Raw genomic sequence first — 20,430 nt, 5'->3', positions numbered from 1 at the left:
GTATTAGCTAGGTACCACAATCACAACTCTCACGTAAAGTCATGGGTCTGTACATTGTATTAGCTAGGTACCACAATCACAACTCTCACGTAAAGTCATGGGTCTGTACATTGTATTAGCTAGGTACCACAATCACAACTCTCACGTAAAGTCATGGGTCTGTACATTGTATTAGCTAGGTACCACAATCACAACTCTCACGTAAAGTCATGGGTCTGTACATTGTATTAGCTAGGTACCACAATCATGACTGACACGTAAAGTCATGGGTCTGTACATTGTATTAACTATGTACCACAATCAGGACTGACACGTAAAGTCATGGGTCTGTACATTGTATTAGCTACATATAGGTACCACAATCAGGACTCTCACGTAAAGTCATGGGTCTGTACATTGTATTAGCTAGGTACCACAATCAGGACTCTCACGTTAAGTCATGGGTCTGTACATTGTATTAGCTAGGTACCACAATCAGGACTGACACATTAGAAAGCATGTCAGGATCACTGAAATACTGATCCTTACCATCAGGGTCACTGAAACTCTTCATCCCCATCCTCAGGTCGATGAAACCTTTTATCCTCACCATCAGGGTTACTGAAAGCCTTGAGTTTCCAATATGTCACTTTGTCATCCTCATGTAATATTTTTTTGATTGAGACTGTCAGGACGGGCAATTTTCTTCTGGTAAAAAGTAGCAGCCAATGGGAATTCTTGAGCACTAGATATTGTTCTCCATTACCGTTTCCTGTCATAAAAAAATACAAAGTCTAAAAACAGTGTAATGTTCACTAATTGCTGTGACATTTAGTCATTTGGAATTTTATATCCATATATGATTGACATTTCTTACCTTTATGCATGGTGGGTGGTAACATCATATTTTTGCAACTTTGTTTCATATTTTCCAATGAACTCACTTATTTAATAGATATAGATAAAAATCATTGATTAGTCATCATTTGTGAATATTTGTACTGAGAAATGTTGATATTGTGATTTTAATGTACCAGTATTTTGATTAATGGATTGCATCTGAGTGTTGTTCAGTGAGGTAGCCACCAACTACTACAAGGAGACCCTGCCTCAAAATGACCCTGGCTGTTGATGATGAGGTGATTAACATAGCAAACAAAGAAACAATGGAGAAATGTTTATTTTTGAGCATTTCCTATTTCAGTACATGGAGGTGTAATTCAATAACGCCAACAATAAGATAATGAATATCATTTTTCATTGTCTGAAAAGAAAAAAATATTTTCAATCCACTACCACAAACACAAAGGAGAAAGAGACCAATGCCAAACACGTCCACGGACACAATAGATATTGAAGTCATTGTCGATTGACTTAACTACATAAGAATCATGTAAAAAGATAAGTATCCATTCCTCAAACTCGGTATAGGGACCATGGTACAGTGTTATTATATCTCCTTAGAATATCTGTATAAAAACTAAGTATATTCACATAGGATTAACTTCAACAGATTATTTCTAAATGTATTTCATTATACAATTTGTTATCTTATAAAGCAAACAAAAGTCTATATGTAAGGAGGTTTTATCTTCAAATTGACTTTCCTACTTCACTTAATTGTCTTCAAACTTCCAGAACAATTATCAACTTTTGGCTTTGAGTCAACTTTCTTTTAAGGTGAATGAAATAAGCTTTTGTAATAAGATTTTATTAAGTGTCATAAATCTCCACTTAAAATTATCAAAATTAGTTAATGGTTAAAGGCTATTTCCTCATACGTCAAAACTTAAATCAGTGTTAAGATTTAAACTCCAAGACTATGCACAAAGTCAAGCTGTTTTAGCCAGGGGCAGTCAAAAGATTAACACAGGGTCTTTGTCAGGTAATGCTCTGATTGAAAAGTCAGATATCAGGTTGAAATGGATGGCTAACTTATAACATGACTTAAAGATATGATTTAAAATTAGTATTATGTTCAGTAAATTAGACCATAAAACGAAAATTTTGTTTGCAAAACTTTTGGACTTTTCTTGGCTAGAGGATATCTAAGCCATATTATTAGGAGATAATCTGTAGACACTACACGATAAACCTGGAGGTTATCACCGAGTGCCCCTGGTAATCCTTGGTCTATATCCTGGTAACAGGATGGAGATGAGGACAGGATCATCCCAACATGTAACAAAACTGACCTGGTGTGTGTATAAACCTGTGACAATAGCAGCTATTGTTAGGGCCGCTGTTCAACACGTCCCAGATAAGGTGATCTGAGGTGATGGCTCGGTAACGACAACCAATTATCTCTGATCCTTTATTGTCACCTGAGTATTTTGTCGTTATCCTTTCCCCTCCGTCAGTAAGGAAGGTGTAATAAACAGGAGGTCATCTTTACAAATGACTTTATGACTCTCAGCGGAATCAACAATGAAGGAATCACACAGAATGACTTCGGGCTGACTTATTGTGTTGTAACCACCATTTTGTCCAACCAAGCCCCCTGACTTAAAAGAGATTATGGCACAGATTTAAGGTTTTTAAAAGGTCCCATTTACACAAGTAGAGTACCGTAAAATGGTTTTCAACAGCCAAGTCTTTTAAAATTTAAAGTGGACCCTAGGAATTGTTAAAAATCTCCTCCGATATATCGGCTTATATTGTCACGCTGTGTCTGCGATAATATAATAGGTTTATGTCGTAGTAACTGATGATGATATAGCAAAACACGAAACATGCTTGTCAGCGTGAGCACATGCACGCTGGGGTCGTAGCATTATGGTTATGGTGCTGTATAGAGGAGGATCAGACAGTCGATAACTTCAGCTTCCTGATGCTGCCTGGTCATTTATTGTGTGTATACCCGATGGATTTATATATCACAGAGTGAAATTAGTAAGTATTTGTTGTTATCTTAAAGATGTCACCTAGCTGTGATAATTTGTCATTATCTTTAAGATGTTTGGTTGTGACAATTTGTCATGGTCTTCAAGATGTTTGGTATCTGTGACAATTTGTCATTATCTTTAAGAGGTTTGGTATATGTGACAATTTGTCATGGTATTCAAGATGTTTGGTATATGTGACAATTTGTGGTGATCTTTACAATGTTTGGTTCCTGTGACATTTTTTCATGACCTTTAAAATGTTTGGTACAATGTGACAATTTGTCGTGATCTGAAAAGATATTTGGAACCTGTGACAAATTTGTCATGATCTTTGAAATGTTTTGTACCTGTGACAATTTGAGGTGATAATTAAAGACGGTATATATCAGTGACATGTGAGCATGTTCTGGGATAGTTGTTTCCTACAAGAGTAAAACTGATCATGATTTCTTGATAATAATGAAAACATTATATACTGTACATTTGTAAATACAATTATTGGGTTAATATGAGGTTAGCAGTAAAGTTGATGGTAAATGGCTGATAATAGCCATTGGAATGATTTTACAAGCTACCTGCTATGTAGATATGTGATCTGTGATAATATCCAGTTCCAAGAGGAATGAACAATAAATAGCTCACTGTTATTAGATGTTAGGATTTGTGTCATATTTCATATGTATGAACACACTTGGGAATCGCGCCATCAGATTTAGGCAGACTAAAACAGAGAGTGATTGGACCTTAACTAGGAACATTCCCTTGGACATTAATTACCATCTGGTCCCAGTATTGATGATCACATGCTATAGGATACCACTGGTGGTGATTGGACGATAATTCAGTATATGTACGCTCTGGGGGTGTCATCTGAGGTTTTACAGGAGTAACAATGTAGTGGACATGGTGTGTGTAAATGTGAATGCTCTCTGGGACATTATGGTGGATGTGACATCAGATTATTAAAGGATTATGGTGGATGTGACATCAGATTATTGAAGGATTATGGTGGATGTGACATCAGATTATTAAAGGATTATGGTGGATGTGACATCAGATTATTAAAGGATTATGGTGGATGTGACATCAGACTATTAAAGGATTATGGTGGATGTGACATCAGACTATTAAAGGATTATGGTGGATGTGACATCAGGCTATTAAAGGATTATAGTGGATGTGACATCAGATTTTTAAAGGATTATCGTGGATGTGACATCAGATTATTGAAGGATTATGGTGGATGTGACATCAAATTTTTAAAGGATTATGGTGGATGTGACATCAGATTATTAAAGGATTATGGTGGATGTGACATCAGATTATTACAGGATTATGGTGGATGTGACATCAGATTTTTAAAGGATTATGGTGGATGTGACATCAGATTATTACAGGATTATCGTGGATGTGACATAAGACTATTAAAGAATTATCGTGGATGTGACATAAGATTATTGAAGGTTTATAATGGATATGACATCAGATGTATAATTGGGTAACACTGACAAGGATAAAGGATTATTGAAGTATTGTCTATATGAATTGAGTAAGTACGTTATACTCGTTTACCTGGAAAATTGCACTAGCTGCTATCGATCACTGAATATTTCATGATACAAGGAAGTACAATAAGGGAACATTCTGTTTACTGTTTCTAACAACACAATAATAATAGATGGCAAATAATCATACAACATGTCATTCATGGTGATATATTTTCAATTGCTATTATGGTTATTGGATTGGCACTACCATAAAATGCACTTAAAAGTGCTATGAATGAAATCAATTAGGAAGTTTCATTAGTACATATGTAGGCAAGTGCTTTGAAAATATCCACATCTAACTGTGACCTATAGATGTGAGGTGTAACATTTAAATTGAACTGTGTAATGTGTAACGTTGAGTCATCATCCTTGATTGTGTTTGTTATTTAGGTGGAGATATGTACACCAATTCCTCCTCTGTGTCTCTACATATCTGTACATACAGACGGAGTGTTTTCCCCCTTGAGGCCGAGATCAATATTCGATCAGAATTGGAAGACCTGATATAGTTTATAGCTTGAGTGATGGTTACTAATACCTGGTCCAAATCGAACTCCATCATGTACACTTGTTTGGCCGTCTATGCCGAGGAATTTGACTAAAGCATTAGAGCTGGTGACGTTGAGGGTTTAATTGGTGGTTCTATCAGCACGAGCCTTATAATTGTATATAACTGTATTTGTAAAGGGCTCCATTGTAGGGGCTATAATGGGCACTGATGATTGATTTCATTGATTTGTCGATCCTCGGTTGGTATATCGTAGGAGTATTGCTCAATTGTAGGTATAACTACACTTAATAGGTTTTTAGGTGAGCTGACGATCGGAACGGTTTGAGTATGGCAGACGATGGTATTGATGTATAATATTTCTGGTAGTCTGCCTCTCATTGTCACTAATTGTGTACTATAGGTACATACTAATAAGTTTTAAGGTGAACTTCTGGTGCGAGATATGTTGTAAGAGTAGAGGATTGGTGACGACCATGTGTCGTACAGAAATATCTCTCATTTTCTGTTATATAGTTGAAAGCCAGTGAAGCAGACATTGGTAACAATATTGATGTGTAGTTATTTTACTAGCCTCAAGATGTTTACACAAATGTTATCTCCGACCTTTGTATATCTTCCTTCTTTCCACTCCTATGAGAGAATCGCCATTGTTATAATGAACACAAAGACATCTGCGGACAATTTCCACACAAATTACAAGGTAGATCATCAGGCCATATTAGTTTTGACAACAAAGATAAAAAATGACTGTCTATCAATTTAAAAAATTCTTTGAGCTATTATCTGACAATGTTCATTGGACTAAAGAGACACCTTCTATGAATGTACATACAAACCTCTAGCTTTTATAAAACAGACATTTTTTGAAGGAAACATTTAAAACACAGTGACAGTCTGAAAGGAGATCATTGTATAACAAAATACCTGCTATACCTATTAACCTGGGTTAAACAAATTTGAATTTTTCGTCACATTTTACTAAGTATTGTAGGTTTTTTGTTTGAGATGAATACAAATGTGGTACTAATTTCGGATCAGAAGACTGAAAGATTTTGTTATTGATATTAAGATACTTGGTAATTCTACCAGTTGAAGACCATGCATACACTAAGTAATTAGTTTGAGATACATATAGCTTTCCTACATTCATGCATGTTTGTGAGGCAGTAACAGTCCTTAAACAGTGTCCACATCAGTAAGAACCCATGACAGATCATTCTCTGATGCTCAATTACATCTTTAACAACTAAATTAAGATACATTACCCAGAACTGTGTCATTCAATATCTTCAGACTTTTTCAAGTCTTCAACTCAAATTAGCAAAGCATTTCATTCTGTAAGGTGTTTGATAAAAAATGTGAGGATGTTAACATCAAATTTTATACTGACAGTTATATTTCTGGGTAATCCAGATGTTGAGGGTTTTGGTTTAAACTTGAACTTTAGTGAAGATGGAATTGTTAAATTTACTGGTCGAAGATATATATTACATACATAAAGATGATTTGATTGTCCTGGAGAGTGTCCTAGCTTATTCTGTAGGATTTGTGGGTATAAGATATATATTACATACATAAAGATGATTTGATTGTCCTGGAGAGTGTCCTAGCTTATTCTGTAGGATTTGTGGGTATAAGATATATATTACATACATTAAGATGATCTGATTGTCCTGGAGAGTGTCCTAGCTTATTCTGTAGGATTTGTGGGTATACAATATATATTGCATACACAAAGACACGGTCAACATTAAGTACATGTAACGTATTCATGTACTGGCATTTCAATTCTTACTAAATTAAAAAAGGAAATAAGATAATAAAAATTGTAGAAAACATCAAAGAATGATATTTCTGTTTCATCTTCGTGACAACCATTATTATTACTGGTGAGGTGTAAATTTAATAAAACCTGCAAACATAAAATATTTAAACAAAATTTCAACACAATGCTGAGAAAAATAAATTGGTGGAAATTATTGGAGTTTCTGGTTGAATTGAGAACAGAGGGGAGATAATTATTAAAACTGATGACAAGTTGATGTATGTCACTCCACTAATGGCGTCCACTATTTTCCTTCTTTGTTACATGATGAAGTTATTGACAGAACTTTTTATAAAGAATAAATACAGTCTTTAACATGAATGGAAAACTCAGGTCCACACCATTCATATAGATATGGTTGATAGTTTTGAATTATTTTTCAACTAATTTTGATGTATGCAAAAAATTGTAGATATTCAAAGATATTTCTGCAAAAGAAAATTTAATTTCCCTTGTTATGTAGACAAGCAGGTTCTCTTGTTGTTTGAATACATCCACCAATGTACAATAATTTCAGAAAAATTTCTCAAAACCATAAAAAGATTTTCTGTTAAACTTTTCACATAGCCAATTGACGTCATGGAGATTACGGAGCCTTAAATTACCATGTGATATGTCTGGCCAACCCCGTCCCTGGATGTTTCTCCTAGTGGAACTTCAACTCAATGCAAATTCCCTTCATCAGAATAAACGCTTTTGTTTACTTGATTAGTGAAATTTCATTCATAGATTGATAGTTAAGAAAAACACATTCTAACATGATTAATAGATATATGACAGCTTGACAGAGTGTCTTAGAAGGCATCGTTTCCTTTTGATCAGTCTCTGTTGGGGAGATTTTATATGAATCATATTTTGCAGTGTGTTCAAGGAAATATTATAAATCATGATATTATTTGATATAACAAGTATTAACCATGAAAAAAATCATAAAATTCATAAAAAGCATTTCCTTTAAAAATATCCACAATTAAGAGATTCTTGAAACAAGATGAAATCTTCAAATAGTGAGAGAATACCTGTCATTTCCAAGGTCAAGATTCTCTAAGTTAACAAGGGTCACAGATGATGAATGTTTATTTTCTGTAATGACAAATTCTGACTCTTTTATCACTTCTCACCTCCATTGACAAGTTAGGGGACACAGCCTGTCTGAACTTTGTGTTGACTGATGAAGTACTTGTCAGAATTTGTTCGCCATTGTACCCAGGCAAAGTCCTTATTTTGTTTACAAACAACAGGAACCTTTGTTGATAGAACTAGGTAGGGATTGGAGAGAGGGATTTTACCAGAGTTATAATTGGAATTCATTGATCAATACTGTTCTGCATTGTCAGCTTAATACATATGTTTTGCTTCAATTTAATTTTGTTTTTCCAGTATGACACATTAAAGAAAACATGTTTTGAATGTGTAATGAAATCAAATTCAGGTTTTAACATACATTTTTTGTAAAGTTTGATGCAATTTCCAAAGCCTAGATTTAGGATTTTATCCATGTGGCTATATAAACATTGAGAGGGTGTAGATTTCATATGTATATTACATCATACCAACAGTTAGCTATCTTTATATATCTGGGGATAGCTAGATAATATACAAGTCCTATATCTGGGGGATAGCTATATCATACAGGTCCTATATCTGGGGGATAGCTATAATATACAAGTGCTATATCTGGGGGATAGCTATATCATACAGGTCCTATATCTGGGGGATAGCTATAATATACAAGTCCTATATCTGGGGGATAGCTATAATATACAAGTGCTATATCTGGGGGATAGCTATAACATACAGGTGCTATATCTGGGGGATAGCTATAATATACAAGTCCTATATCTGGGGGATAGCTATAATATACAAGTGCTATATCTGGGGGATAGCTATAATATACAAGTGCTATATCTGGGGGATAGCTATAATATACAAGTCCTATATCTGGGGGATAGCTATATCATACAGGTCCTATATCTGGGGGATAGCTATAACATACAAGTCCTATATCTGGGGGATAGCTATATCATACAAGTCCTATATCTGGGGGATAGCTATATCATACAAGTCCTATATCTGGGGGATAGCTATAATATACAAGTCCTATATCTGGGGGATAGCTATAACATACAGGTCCTATATCTGGGGGATAGCTATCTCATACAAGTCCTATATCCTGGGAATAGCTATAACATACAAGTCCTTTATCTGGGGGATAGCTATATCATACAGGTCCTATATCTGGGGGATAGCTATAACATACAAGTCCTATATCTGGGGGATAGCTATATCTATTTGTATTTTGGCGAGGGTAAAGAAAGACAAAAGTGGCGAGCCTTGGCGAGCCACTTTTGTCTTTCTGTCCCGGGCCAAAAATACAGCTTATATTTTAAGACACTGACCATGTATTCTATTTATCCTGCAACAGTCATAAAAATAATCATCAAAAATAATCATTTTGAAGTGAAACGGTGTCAAAAATGACAGAAATATGTTCGCCTTTTAAACGTAGTTTCACTTTGAAGTAGGTCAGTCGAACTGACGCACGTGCTAAAAAGATTCCAAAATACAGCTGTTTTCCGTCACTGCCGTATACAGCAAAAATATATACGGTGGGTGTATTCCGACAATGCGGCGGCAGTTGCAGGATAATAGCTATGTATATCATACAAGTCCTATATCTGGGGGATAGCTATATCATACAAGTCCTATATCTGGGGGATAGCTATTACATACAGGTCCTATATCTGGGGGATAGCTATATCATACAAGTCCTATATCTGGGGGATAGCTATAATATACAAGTGCTATATCTGGGGGATAGCTATAACATACAGGTGCTATATCTGGGGGATAGCTATAATATACAAGTCCTATATCTGGGGGATAGCTATAATATACAAGTCCTATATCTGGGGGATAGCTATATCATACAAGTCCTATATCTGGGGGATAGCTATATCATACAAGTCCTATATCTTGGGAATAGCTATGGCATACAAGGCCCATGAGTAATTTCATTTTTGTATGTACAATATAGTTTACAAATATTTGCTGGAGTTACACTTCAGATATTGTTCACTGTGATTATATAGACATTTGAATGTTCTCTCTATATTTGACGGAGGTCTGTTTTCCCTATATTTGACCGAGGTCTGTTTTCCCCTTGTATGATCTCCAGATTTACAACTGTGGAATTATTCCATGACACAATCCAGTTTAGATATTATAAATAAAATTACATTTGGTTGCAAATAGATGTCTTTCCAAAAGCCTCCATGCCATCTGTCTACAGTGTTGTTTTTGGTTGAGTAAGTAAGATTATTGTGTTTTCCCTCTTTACGTCTACTAGCATTCTGTCGACTGTATGAGACATCTGATTTCACGCTAAATGGCCAACACAATAGGAAAATACTCTTACTTAGTCCCAGGTCCGGGGAAATCTGATGGTAGTATCAATAAATGGCTATATTTGGCAGTTAAATTAAAATAACTGCATGCATCCATAATCTTGGTCAATATAATCATCTTCACTTGACCAATGCAATCATCTTGACCAATAAGTCTTGACCATATCGGAATTAGCATCAGTGTTCCAATCGACAGACTGCTATTATCGTTGTCGTTATCCCGCACTGCTGAGAGCGTGCCAGACATATCGGCCCAATTGGGTCATTTCCTGTTCATCGGAAGACATTAGATGGATCATCTGATCATAGTGAACTCTTAATCATCTGATCAGGCAAATCGATAGCTGATGGATACAATTTACTACCCCGTAAATGTCCCCCAGTTTTGATGGTTTAAAAATGATCAAGAAATACTTTTGTCTGGTAGATAACTATTTATCGTCTCAGTTGGTGTCTGCAGATTTTGCTATTGGTCAGTTTCCAAATTGATTTTGTCTTAAGTGTTAGACCTTGTAGATCAGATCCATTCTGTCGATATCCATAGCAACAGGTCAATATCCTTAGTTACAGTGATCTGCAAGTAAACAGTAATTTAACAATAGTTAAATAGACAGAAATAAGCTGGTCTAATATTCAGATGGTTGTATGAATTGAAGACATGATATATCTTTATCATTCTTTAAGAAGACATGATATATCTTTATCATTCTTTAAGAAGATATGATATTTGTCTATCAAGAATTCATTGATCAATCTCATCAAAGCTCTGGTCAGCTCATCAGCACTTGGTCAGTTCATCACAAACGTGTAAGGAAGTGACCATTAGATTTTCCTCATTACCCATCTCCGCAGACCCATTTACAGGATTAGGTGCTCCAAGGTCAGCGCTCAGATTTCTTCTGCCAATGGCCATCTTCATGTCTCCCTATCATGTCTGATCAGATGGTCTCCTGGATACACTCTCTACTATGGATAATTAAAATTAAAACCACTCTGTACCCAGGGCTCCGATAATGAAAATCAAAACCCCTCAGTAACCTGGGCTCTGATAATCAAAATTAAAACCCCTCTGTACAGCGGGCTGTGATAATCAAAATCAAAACCCCTCTGTAACCTGGGCTCTGATAATCAAAATTAAAACCCCTCTGTACAGCGGGCTGTGATAATCAAAATTAAAATCCCTCTGTACAGCGGGCTGTGCTAATGAAAATCCCTCTGTACAGCGGGCTGTGCTAATGAAAATCCCTCTGTACAGCGGGCTGTGATAATCAAAACCCCTCTGTATAGCAGGCTGTGATAATCAAAATCCCTCTGTACAGCGGGCTGTGATAATCAAAATAAAACCCCTCTGTACAGCGGGCTGTGCTAATGAAAATCCCTCTGTACAGCAGGCTGTGCTAATGAAAATCCCTCTGTACAGCGGGCTGTGATAATCAAAATCCCTCTGTACAGCGGGCTGGGATAATCAAAATCAAAACCCCTCTGTACAGCGGGCTGTGCTAATGAAAATCCCTCTGTACAGCGGGCTGTGCTAATGAAAATCCCTCTGTACAGCGGGCTGTGAAAATCAAAATCCCTCTGTACAGCGGGCTGTGATAATCAAAATTAAAACCCCTCTGTACAGCGAGCTGTGATAATCGAAATCCCTCTGTACAGCGGGCTGTGAAAATCAAAATCCCTCTGTACAGCGGACTGTGAAAATCAAAATCCCTCTGTACAGCGAGCTGTGATAATCAAAATAAAACCCCTCTGTACAGCGGGCTGTGCTAATGAAAATCCCTCTGTACAGCAGGCTGTGCTAATGAAAATCCCTCTGTACAGCGGGCTGTGATAATCAAAATCCCTCTGTACAGCGGGCTGGGATAATCAAAATCAAAACCCCTCTGTACAGTGGGCTGTGAAAATCAAAATCCCTCTGTACAGCGGGCTGTGATAATCGAAATCCCTCTGTACAGCGGGCTGTGAAAATCAAAATCCCTCTGTACAGCGGACTGTGAAAATCAAAATCCCTCTGTACAGCGGGCTGTGATAATCAAAATCAAAACCCCTCTGTACCCTGAGCTCTGATAATGAAAACCAAAACCACTCTGTACTAGCAAAATCAAAACCAACCTTGTATTAGTCTATTCCACCTTATAGATGAAGTTGTCACTCTGAATCCACCCCCATGTATTATAGACTTCATTACACACAGGTCTAGACTTATTCCATGAGCATGGGGACATTTTGTCTACAAGGCTTGGATTTGTTACAGAAAGTCCACATAACACTGTAAAACTAAGAACAGAAAAATGGCTCTAAATATTACAAACGTATAATGATAGTTGGAGTAAAACTATAACCTTGCTTGGTAGTCTAATCTGGCTGTAAAGTCACTGGATTTGGGATGAGATTTTTCTGTTGACAATCTACAGCCATGATAAGATTCTTCTTATCATTAATGGTCATTGTGGACATTCTAAGGCCATTTGAAAAAATTGTATCTAGATTTACTCATAAGTTACCTGTAAACTTGTCATTTGTGGAGGGTATATCTTTCAGGAATGTAATGTTGACAAGTTCAGAGATAAGATAAATTGGTCCTGATCAGGAGATTCTGATGAAATGTAGGAATGACCTGATCATCGCCGACAGAGTTCCTGGTCGCCTGACCTGACGCCGTGACGACAGGAGTGATGATGTATGTGTGATTTATGTTGTGATTCCTTTGGATAACTTATGTCGTGATCTTTGTCCGTCCTATTCATAGCTGATGTGATCTTGATCAGATCGTCCAGATAGGGGTCACCAATTCTACCTGATCAAGATCAAGAGACATTAATGTTTTAAATGTCTGTCAATAAGACTTTATTGTGAGCCTCAGCTACTGACAGACGGGGCACAATTGGGTTTATTCAATACTATATTTTTACAAAACTCTGACTTGTAAATTTTAATTCATATGAAATTCACAGTTTTTAAAAAAGATATACAATATGTATTTTCAAATATTCTTAGGTTTGTATATAGATTCATAAGATTGATGCTTAGAGCTATTCAAAGATCTCCTGAACAAGGCCCAAGGAAATTCAGAACACAAAGCTGATCGATGTAAACAGTCGTTTCTAGAATGTTTTTGGGTGGTAATGCTTTATCAGAATGTTTTAGGGTGGGACTGTAAATGGATTTGCCTTGTTTTCATATCTATTATTTCTACTGCAGTTCTTTGATGTTGGAATGTCTGGTTAGAGGGATTAGTCGACACCTTGTTGAACGGTCATTTATTGTGTGAGGGCTCCTAGAGCTGCCTGGTACCAGGCAATCATCCGTTCAGCTCTACAGCATTAAATCTTTGGTAAACGCAAACATTTTTATGAACAGGATGGGCGCAAGTCCTCAGAATGTTTGTATCATATTCGTATTAATTATGATAGCTATCCACAAGCATTAATTGATACAGATAATAATTTCTTTTGATTGTTGAAATGATACCAGGTACTTATTCTGAAATGGAAACTTCACTGATGGAGAGTGGGATATGATGTTGAATGGATGGAGAAAATACAATTTGATATTTGATGCAAGATAGTTTGCAGGTGTTGTAAAAACAATTTAATGTAATATGTACTTCTCATATATGTATTAACCAACCTAGATTATGTTTTAGGTTCTGTTATTGAGCGGCTAAACAGGTTGTTAATTTCTGAACTTTTACCAGAGATTTCTTTAGTGGGTATTTCACACAAGGGTTGAGACAGTGATAAAATGATCAATCTAAACTGTAAGCCTTGATTTTACTTACTTCACTGTTGCTTTGTATTTCCTGTTTGTCACCCTTGACCTTATTCTCTGTACCTTCAATGACCTTGACCTATTGACTCTAACATATGATGTGACCTTAATTTATTACCTTGAACTATAAACCAGACCTTATGATCAGGTAAAACCTTTGGATGATTTACTGGCTTTTAAGATTTCTGGGCAGTCCCAGGAATATTTCCTCATCATCGAATTAGGTACAAAGTGTCATACACAGGGAAGGTACAAGTCTTTCTCAAATGTTCGATCAATTTCTGTAGCAAAACTGATAAAAGGGACAGATGTATTCTGCATGGAGTTTCGTGCCACTGAGCTGATCATGATGAAATTCAAGATGTGTATGACTTTCTCAACTGGATTCCAAATTTTAATCAAAGATTTACAAAGCTAGCTGAGCTGCTGTCTTCAGAAAGTGGAAGTGATGAGAACACTCTATGGGAAGTCTCTATCTTATGACAGCTGGACTTTTTCCATCAGAATTGAATTATACTGAATAACATATCATAGTATGGCTTGAAAGTAGTCCTATAACTTTTATCAATGATGAACAAATTGAATCTGGTAATTTACAGAATCAAGCATTAAATAATCTAAGTCCTTTTTGTGTGTATTCAGTGAAATGCCTTTATGTACTGTACATGCAAAATAAATCTGTGATATATTAGAAATTTCTAATTAATTAATTTTGTTCCCTTTGTATTTTTCAATTCAGAAAATATGAAATATCCTATATAAGCATGGCTCAGGAGGACCCTATACCCTCAAACCTCTACTTTGGTACAATGTGGACAATAGTCATAATCCATCCTCATTTGCATATGTCTGACCTGCAGTTGTCCGAATTCTTGATCATAATCACCCTAGTGGTCATCTTCGGAAATGACCTTCTTGGCCATTGCATGTTTCATTGATTGTATCAGTCCTATAGGTTAGAGGTATAATGTGTAGGTCTATGAGGAGACTACTGATCTGATGAATCTAGCGCCATTGATCATGTGTCAGTGTTGACACCCACGGCTGATTCGTGAGACGCCGCGGACAGTCGTCGCTGTGGTGCATGTGTCACGTACTCTGGTCCAGTGGCAGGAGATTTTACTTCACCAGGACAGCTTTAATTTAGCTCATTAAGTATTCATGAGGATTCCGCACTAGGCCTGAACCCTATAGAAGTCTCCAAGCACCCTGGAGGTTGATTGGCTATCGTGAGAGTCGCTGGACCATACCCGAGTAATCTACGTCCCTTTGTTCTTGTCACACATAAGTGATCACCCTATGGGAGATTTATGTGAAATTGATAATAGAAAACGTTGTCAATGATAGAGTATGTGTGTTGTTAGTGTCTGTGTGTTGTTAGTGTCTGTGTGTTGTTAGTGTCTGTGTGTTGTTAGTGGCAGTGTGTTGTTAGTGGCAGTGTGTTGTTAGTGGCTGTGTGTTGTTAGTGGCAGTGTGTTGTTAGTGTCTGTGTGTTGTTAGTGTCTGTGTGTTGTTAGTGTCTGTGTGTTGTTAGTGTCTGTGTGTTGTTAGTGGCTGTGTGTTGTTAGTGGCTGTGTGTTGTTATTGTCTGTGTGTTGTTAGTGGCTGTGTGTTGTTAGTGTCTGTGTGTTGTTAGTGTCTGTGTGTTGTTAGTGGCTGTGTGTTGTTAGTGTCTGTGTGTTGTTAGTGGCTGTGTGTTGTTAGTGTCTGTGTGTTGTTAGTGGCTGTGTGTTGTTAGTGGCTGTGTGTTGTTAGTGTCTGTGTGTTGTTAGTGGTTGTGTGTTGTTAGTGGCTGTGTGTTGTTAGTGGTTGTGTGTTGTTAGTGTCTGTGTGTTGTTAGTGGCTGTGTGTTGTTAGTGACTGTGTGTTGTTTGTGGCTGTGCGTTGTTATTGTCTGTGTGTTGTTAGTGTCTGTGTGTTGTTAGTGGCTGTGTGTTGTTAGTGTCTGTTTGTTGTTAGTGGCTGTGCGTTGTTAGTGGCTGTGTGTTGTTATTGTCTGTGCGTTGTTAGTGGCTGTGCGTTGTTAGTGGCTGTATGTTGTTAGTGGCTGTGTGTTGTTAGTGGCTGTGTGCACCACTGTATGCGGTGTGTGTCAGTATATTATACCATATATATCAAGCATTAAACCTATGTCCAGTAATAAACCCACACATGTCAATCTAAGTTCAGTAAAATATTAACCCATAATATTTCACTGTCCTGCAATAAGCCCACTGCTACAAATTTTTTGTGTTGCTGCCTGGGCTTTTTACATGATAGATACAATAAAGTTATAATTACATTTTACTTTTTTCGAGCAACCTATATTAGAAATGTTGACATCAAACTTATTTATCATAAGAGTTGATTTTGTATAATTCCAGTAAATGAAGTAATGCTATTGTAGAAGTTGTGACTGTTCTGTGTTACACTGAGACAGAACTGAGAATAACCCCTTTGTTTCCTGTCAATGAATTCAGCTAATGGAGTCTTTATGTTCCTATTATGAAATTATCAATCAAAAGAATTGTTAATTTCTTATAGAATTGGTTTATTTGTTGAACTCTAGAATTAAGAATTAACTAGTAATGTTGATTTAAATGAGACCAAGGTATAAGATGCTTCCATCTCTTGATATTACTCAATAAGGCCAGATAAAGGTATAAGATGTTTCCAATTCTCTTTAAAATTTCTCAATAAGGCCAGACCAATTACATTTCATGTTTAACATCCTAAGAACTCTGAAACAGAGAAGGAACATAAAGACAGAAATGATGTAATCCCTTTATAGTGCTTCAATTAAAAAAAACAAACAATGTACCATATTATCTATGGTTAGGGTACATGATTCTGATAGATTGAGATATGACACCTTTGTCTCTAGACAGGTATTGATGAATTTTGGCAATTTATGTACATAGTAGTAAGTTAAATGCCCAGAATGTACTCCTTAGACATATTTTTTGTTTAATTTTTTTGATGAATGAAGACATGATCTAGCCTTATATTATACGGCCATCTTTAGTGTCATGACAAACAGCAGGCAATTATATTTTACAGATCAGAAAAAAATAAAAACTTTAGACTAAATGTACATTTTGTTTGAAGTTTAGAGTATGATCTTCACTTTGCTGATTTGACCTATTTCTGGGTATTGAAGGGGGGGGGGGGGGGGGGGGCAATCTAGACAAGTGTCTGTTGGACATATACCCAGTGGACTTATTGTTGGGCATAGAGTACCACAGGCAGTGTACAGACTGTTATTTTACATTAATTGTATCTGCTGTAAGAAATATTTATCATCTTTTTGACCTCCTGAAATTCTTTCCCTGCTCTTCATCACCAAATCAACCACATACAGTGAAGCTGTGTTTATTCAAAAACACACAAACAAAGGTGTTGGTATAAATATTTATCTATATGTTAAATTCTATATTCTGAAGACAATTATACTTGTTAACTTGAACATAATTAAAAAAAAAATCATTGAGTACCCGAGTGGCAGCCATTAAACACAGAAAGACATTTGGAGGCTCTAACTCTTCTCATATTGATTTTATGTGTGTTGACAGCTTTTGTTGTGGGAAAGTCAGCGTTCAGTAATACAAGGAGACTTTGATGCCCAATGTTTCCATATAGCTACAGCTTGTCAAGCACTAATTTGAATTTGTGTTTAGGGGAAAAATGGCCAACAAGGTGAATGTCTGCTTTGTTGTCTTAAGCAAGAACACATCATTGTTTGTCTTCAATTAGGCTATTTCTGGAGATGTTAAAGACACAACATTTTCTAATGACGATTCCGTGTTAGTCTGTGTAAGTTCACCTCTGGGTATATAGGCTCCCTTTATAGAACTGTATCCCAGACAATGACTGTATACATGGTATACCTATAGGGTCTGGACTCCTCTGTCCCGAACCCTGCTGGCCGAGGGGTCTGGACTCCTCTGTCCCGAACCCTGCTGGCCGAGGGGTCTGGACTCCTCTGTCCCGAACCCTGCTGGCCGAGGGGTCTGGACTCCTCTGTCCCGAACCCTGCTGGCCGAGGGGTCTGGACTCCTCTAACCCGAACCCTGCTGGCCGAGGGGTCTGGACTCCTCTGTCCCGAACCCTGCTGGCCGAGGGGTCTGGACTCCTCTGTCCCGAACCCTGCTGGCCGAGGGGTCTGGACTCCTCTGTCCCGAACCCTGCTGGCCGAGGGGTCTGGACTCCTCTGTCCCGAACCCTGCTGGCCGAGGGGTCTGGACTCCTCTGTCCCGAACCCTGCTGGCCGAGGGGTCTGGACTCCTCTGTCCCGAACCCTGCTGGCCGAGGGGTCTGGACTCCTCTGTCCCGAACCCTGCTGGCCGAGGGGTCTGGACTCCTCTGTCCCGAACCCTGCTGGCCGAGGGGTCTGGACTCCTCTGTCCCGAACCCTGCTGGCCGAGGGGTCTGGACTCCTCTGTCCCGAACCCTGCTGGCCGAGGGGTCTGGACTCCTCTGTCCCGAACCCTGCTGGCCGAGGGGTCTGGACTCCTCTGTCCCGAACCCTGCTGGCCGAGGGGTCTGGACTCCTCTGTCCCGAACCCTGCTGGCCGAGGGGTCTGGACTCCTCTGTCCCGAACCCTGCTGGCCGAGGGGTCTGGACTCCTCTGTCCCGAACCCTGCTGGCCGAGGGGTCTGGACTCCTCTGTCCCGAACCCTGCTGGCCGAGGGGTCTGGACTCCTCTGTCCCGAACCCTGCTGGCCGAGGGGTCTGGACTCCTCTGTCCCGAACCCTGCTGGCCGAGGGGTCTGGACTCCTCTGTCCCGAACCCTGCTGGCCGAGGGGTCTGGACTCCTCTGTCCCGAACCCTGCTGGCCGAGGGGTCTGGACTCCTCTGTCCCGAACCCTGCTGGCCGAGGGGTCTGGACTCCTCTGTCCCGAACCCTGCTGGCCGAGGGGTCTGGACTCCTCTGTCCCGAACCCTGCTGGCCGAGGGGTCTGGACTCCTCTGTACCCGAACCCTGCTGGCCGAGGGGTCTGGACTCCTCTAACCCGAACCCTGCTGGCCGAGGGGTCTGGACTCCTCTAACCCGAACCCTGCTGGCCGAGGGGTCTGGACTCCTCTAACCCGAACCCTGCTGGCCGAGGGGTCTGGACTCCTCTATCCCGAACCCTGCTGGCCGAGGGGTCTGGACTCCTCTGTCCCTGAACCCTGCTGGCCGAGGGGTCTGGACTCCTCTGTCCCGAACCCTGCTGGCCGAGGGGTCTGGACTCCTCTGTCCCGAACCCTGCTGGCCGAGGGGTCTGGACTCCTCTGTCCCGAACCCTGCTGGCCGAGGGGTCTGGACTCCTCTGTCCCGAACCCTGCTGGCCGAGGGGTCTGGACTCCTCTGTCCCGAACCCTGCTGGCCGAGGGGTCTGGACTCCTCTGTCCCGAACCCTGCTGGCCGAGGGGTCTGGACTCCTCTGTCCCGAACCCTGCTGGCCGAGGGGTCTGGACTCCTCTGTCCCGAACCCTGCTGGCCGAGGGGTCTGGACTCCTCTGTCCCGAACCCTGCTGGCCGAGGGGTCTGGACTCCTCTGTCCCGAACCCTGCTGGCCGAGGGGTCTGGACTCCTCTGTCCCGAACCCTGCTGGCCGAGGGGTCTGGACTCCTCTGTCCCGAACCCTGCTGGCCGAGGGGTCTGGACTCCTCTGTCCCGAACCCTGCTGGCCGAGGGGTCTGGACTCCTCTGTCCCGAACCCTGCTGGCCGAGGGGTCTGGACTCCTCTGTCCCGAACCCTGCTGGCCGAGGGGTCTGGACTCCTCTGTCCCGAACCCTGCTGGCCGAGGGGTCTGGACTCCTCTGTCCCGAACCCTGCTGGCCGAGGGGTCTGGACTCCTCTGTCCCGAACCCTGCTGGCCGAGGGGTCTGGACTCCTCTGTCCCGAACCCTGCTGGCCGAGGGGTCTGGACTCCTCTGTCCCGAACCCTGCTGGCCGAGGGGTCTGGACTCCTCTGTCCCGAACCCTGCTGGCCGAGGGGTCTGGACTCCTCTGTCCCGAACCCTGCTGGCCGAGGGGTCTGGACTCCTCTGTCCCGAACCCTGCTGGCCGAGGGGTCTGGACTCCTCTGTCCCGAACCCTGCTGGCCGAGGGGTCTGGACTCCTCTGTCCCGAACCCTGCTGGCCGAGGGGTCTGGACTCCTCTGTCCCGAACCCTGCTGGCCGAGGGGTCTGGACTCCTCTGTCGCGAACCCTGCTGGCCGAGGGGTCTGGACTCCTCTGTCGCGAACCCTGCTGGCCGAGGGGTCTGGACTCCTCTGTCCCGAACCCTGCTGGCCGAGGGGTCTGGACTCCTCTGTCCCGAACCCTGCTGGCCGAGGGGTCTGGACTCCTCTGTTGTGCACCCTGCTGGCCGAGAGGTCTGGACTCATTTTGCCTGAACTATGATGGCCAAGAGATTTGGACTCCAGTAGCATGAACTCGGATGGCTGGGAGGTCTGATGCTGTATGAGTATCCTGTAGACTTATTCAAGACCAAAGCCTGAAAATAACTATTAAGGTGTTTTTTTACCTCAA

General features: G+C 40.3%; 1 protein-coding gene across 1 annotated transcript; it reads right to left on the bottom strand.

Moving 5' to 3' along the window:
• Window positions 1–536: 536 nt before the first annotated feature.
• Window positions 537–20,285, bottom strand: LOC117344660 (hornerin-like). The gene is made up of 3 exons (XM_033907487.1): window positions 18,998–20,285; window positions 17,795–18,928; window positions 537–751 (listed from the first exon to the last, which is right to left on the bottom strand). Exons 1-3 carry the CDS (start codon window positions 20,283–20,285, stop codon window positions 537–539), a joined length of 2,637 nt encoding a protein of 878 aa, XP_033763378.1.
• Window positions 20,286–20,430: the final 145 nt, after the last annotated feature.

This window comes from Pecten maximus, chromosome 16 (assembly GCF_902652985.1).
Source record: "Pecten maximus chromosome 16, xPecMax1.1, whole genome shotgun sequence".
Lineage (NCBI taxonomy): Eukaryota > Metazoa > Mollusca > Bivalvia > Pectinida > Pectinidae > Pecten > Pecten maximus.
This window is presented reverse-complemented; position numbering and strand designations above follow the sequence as displayed.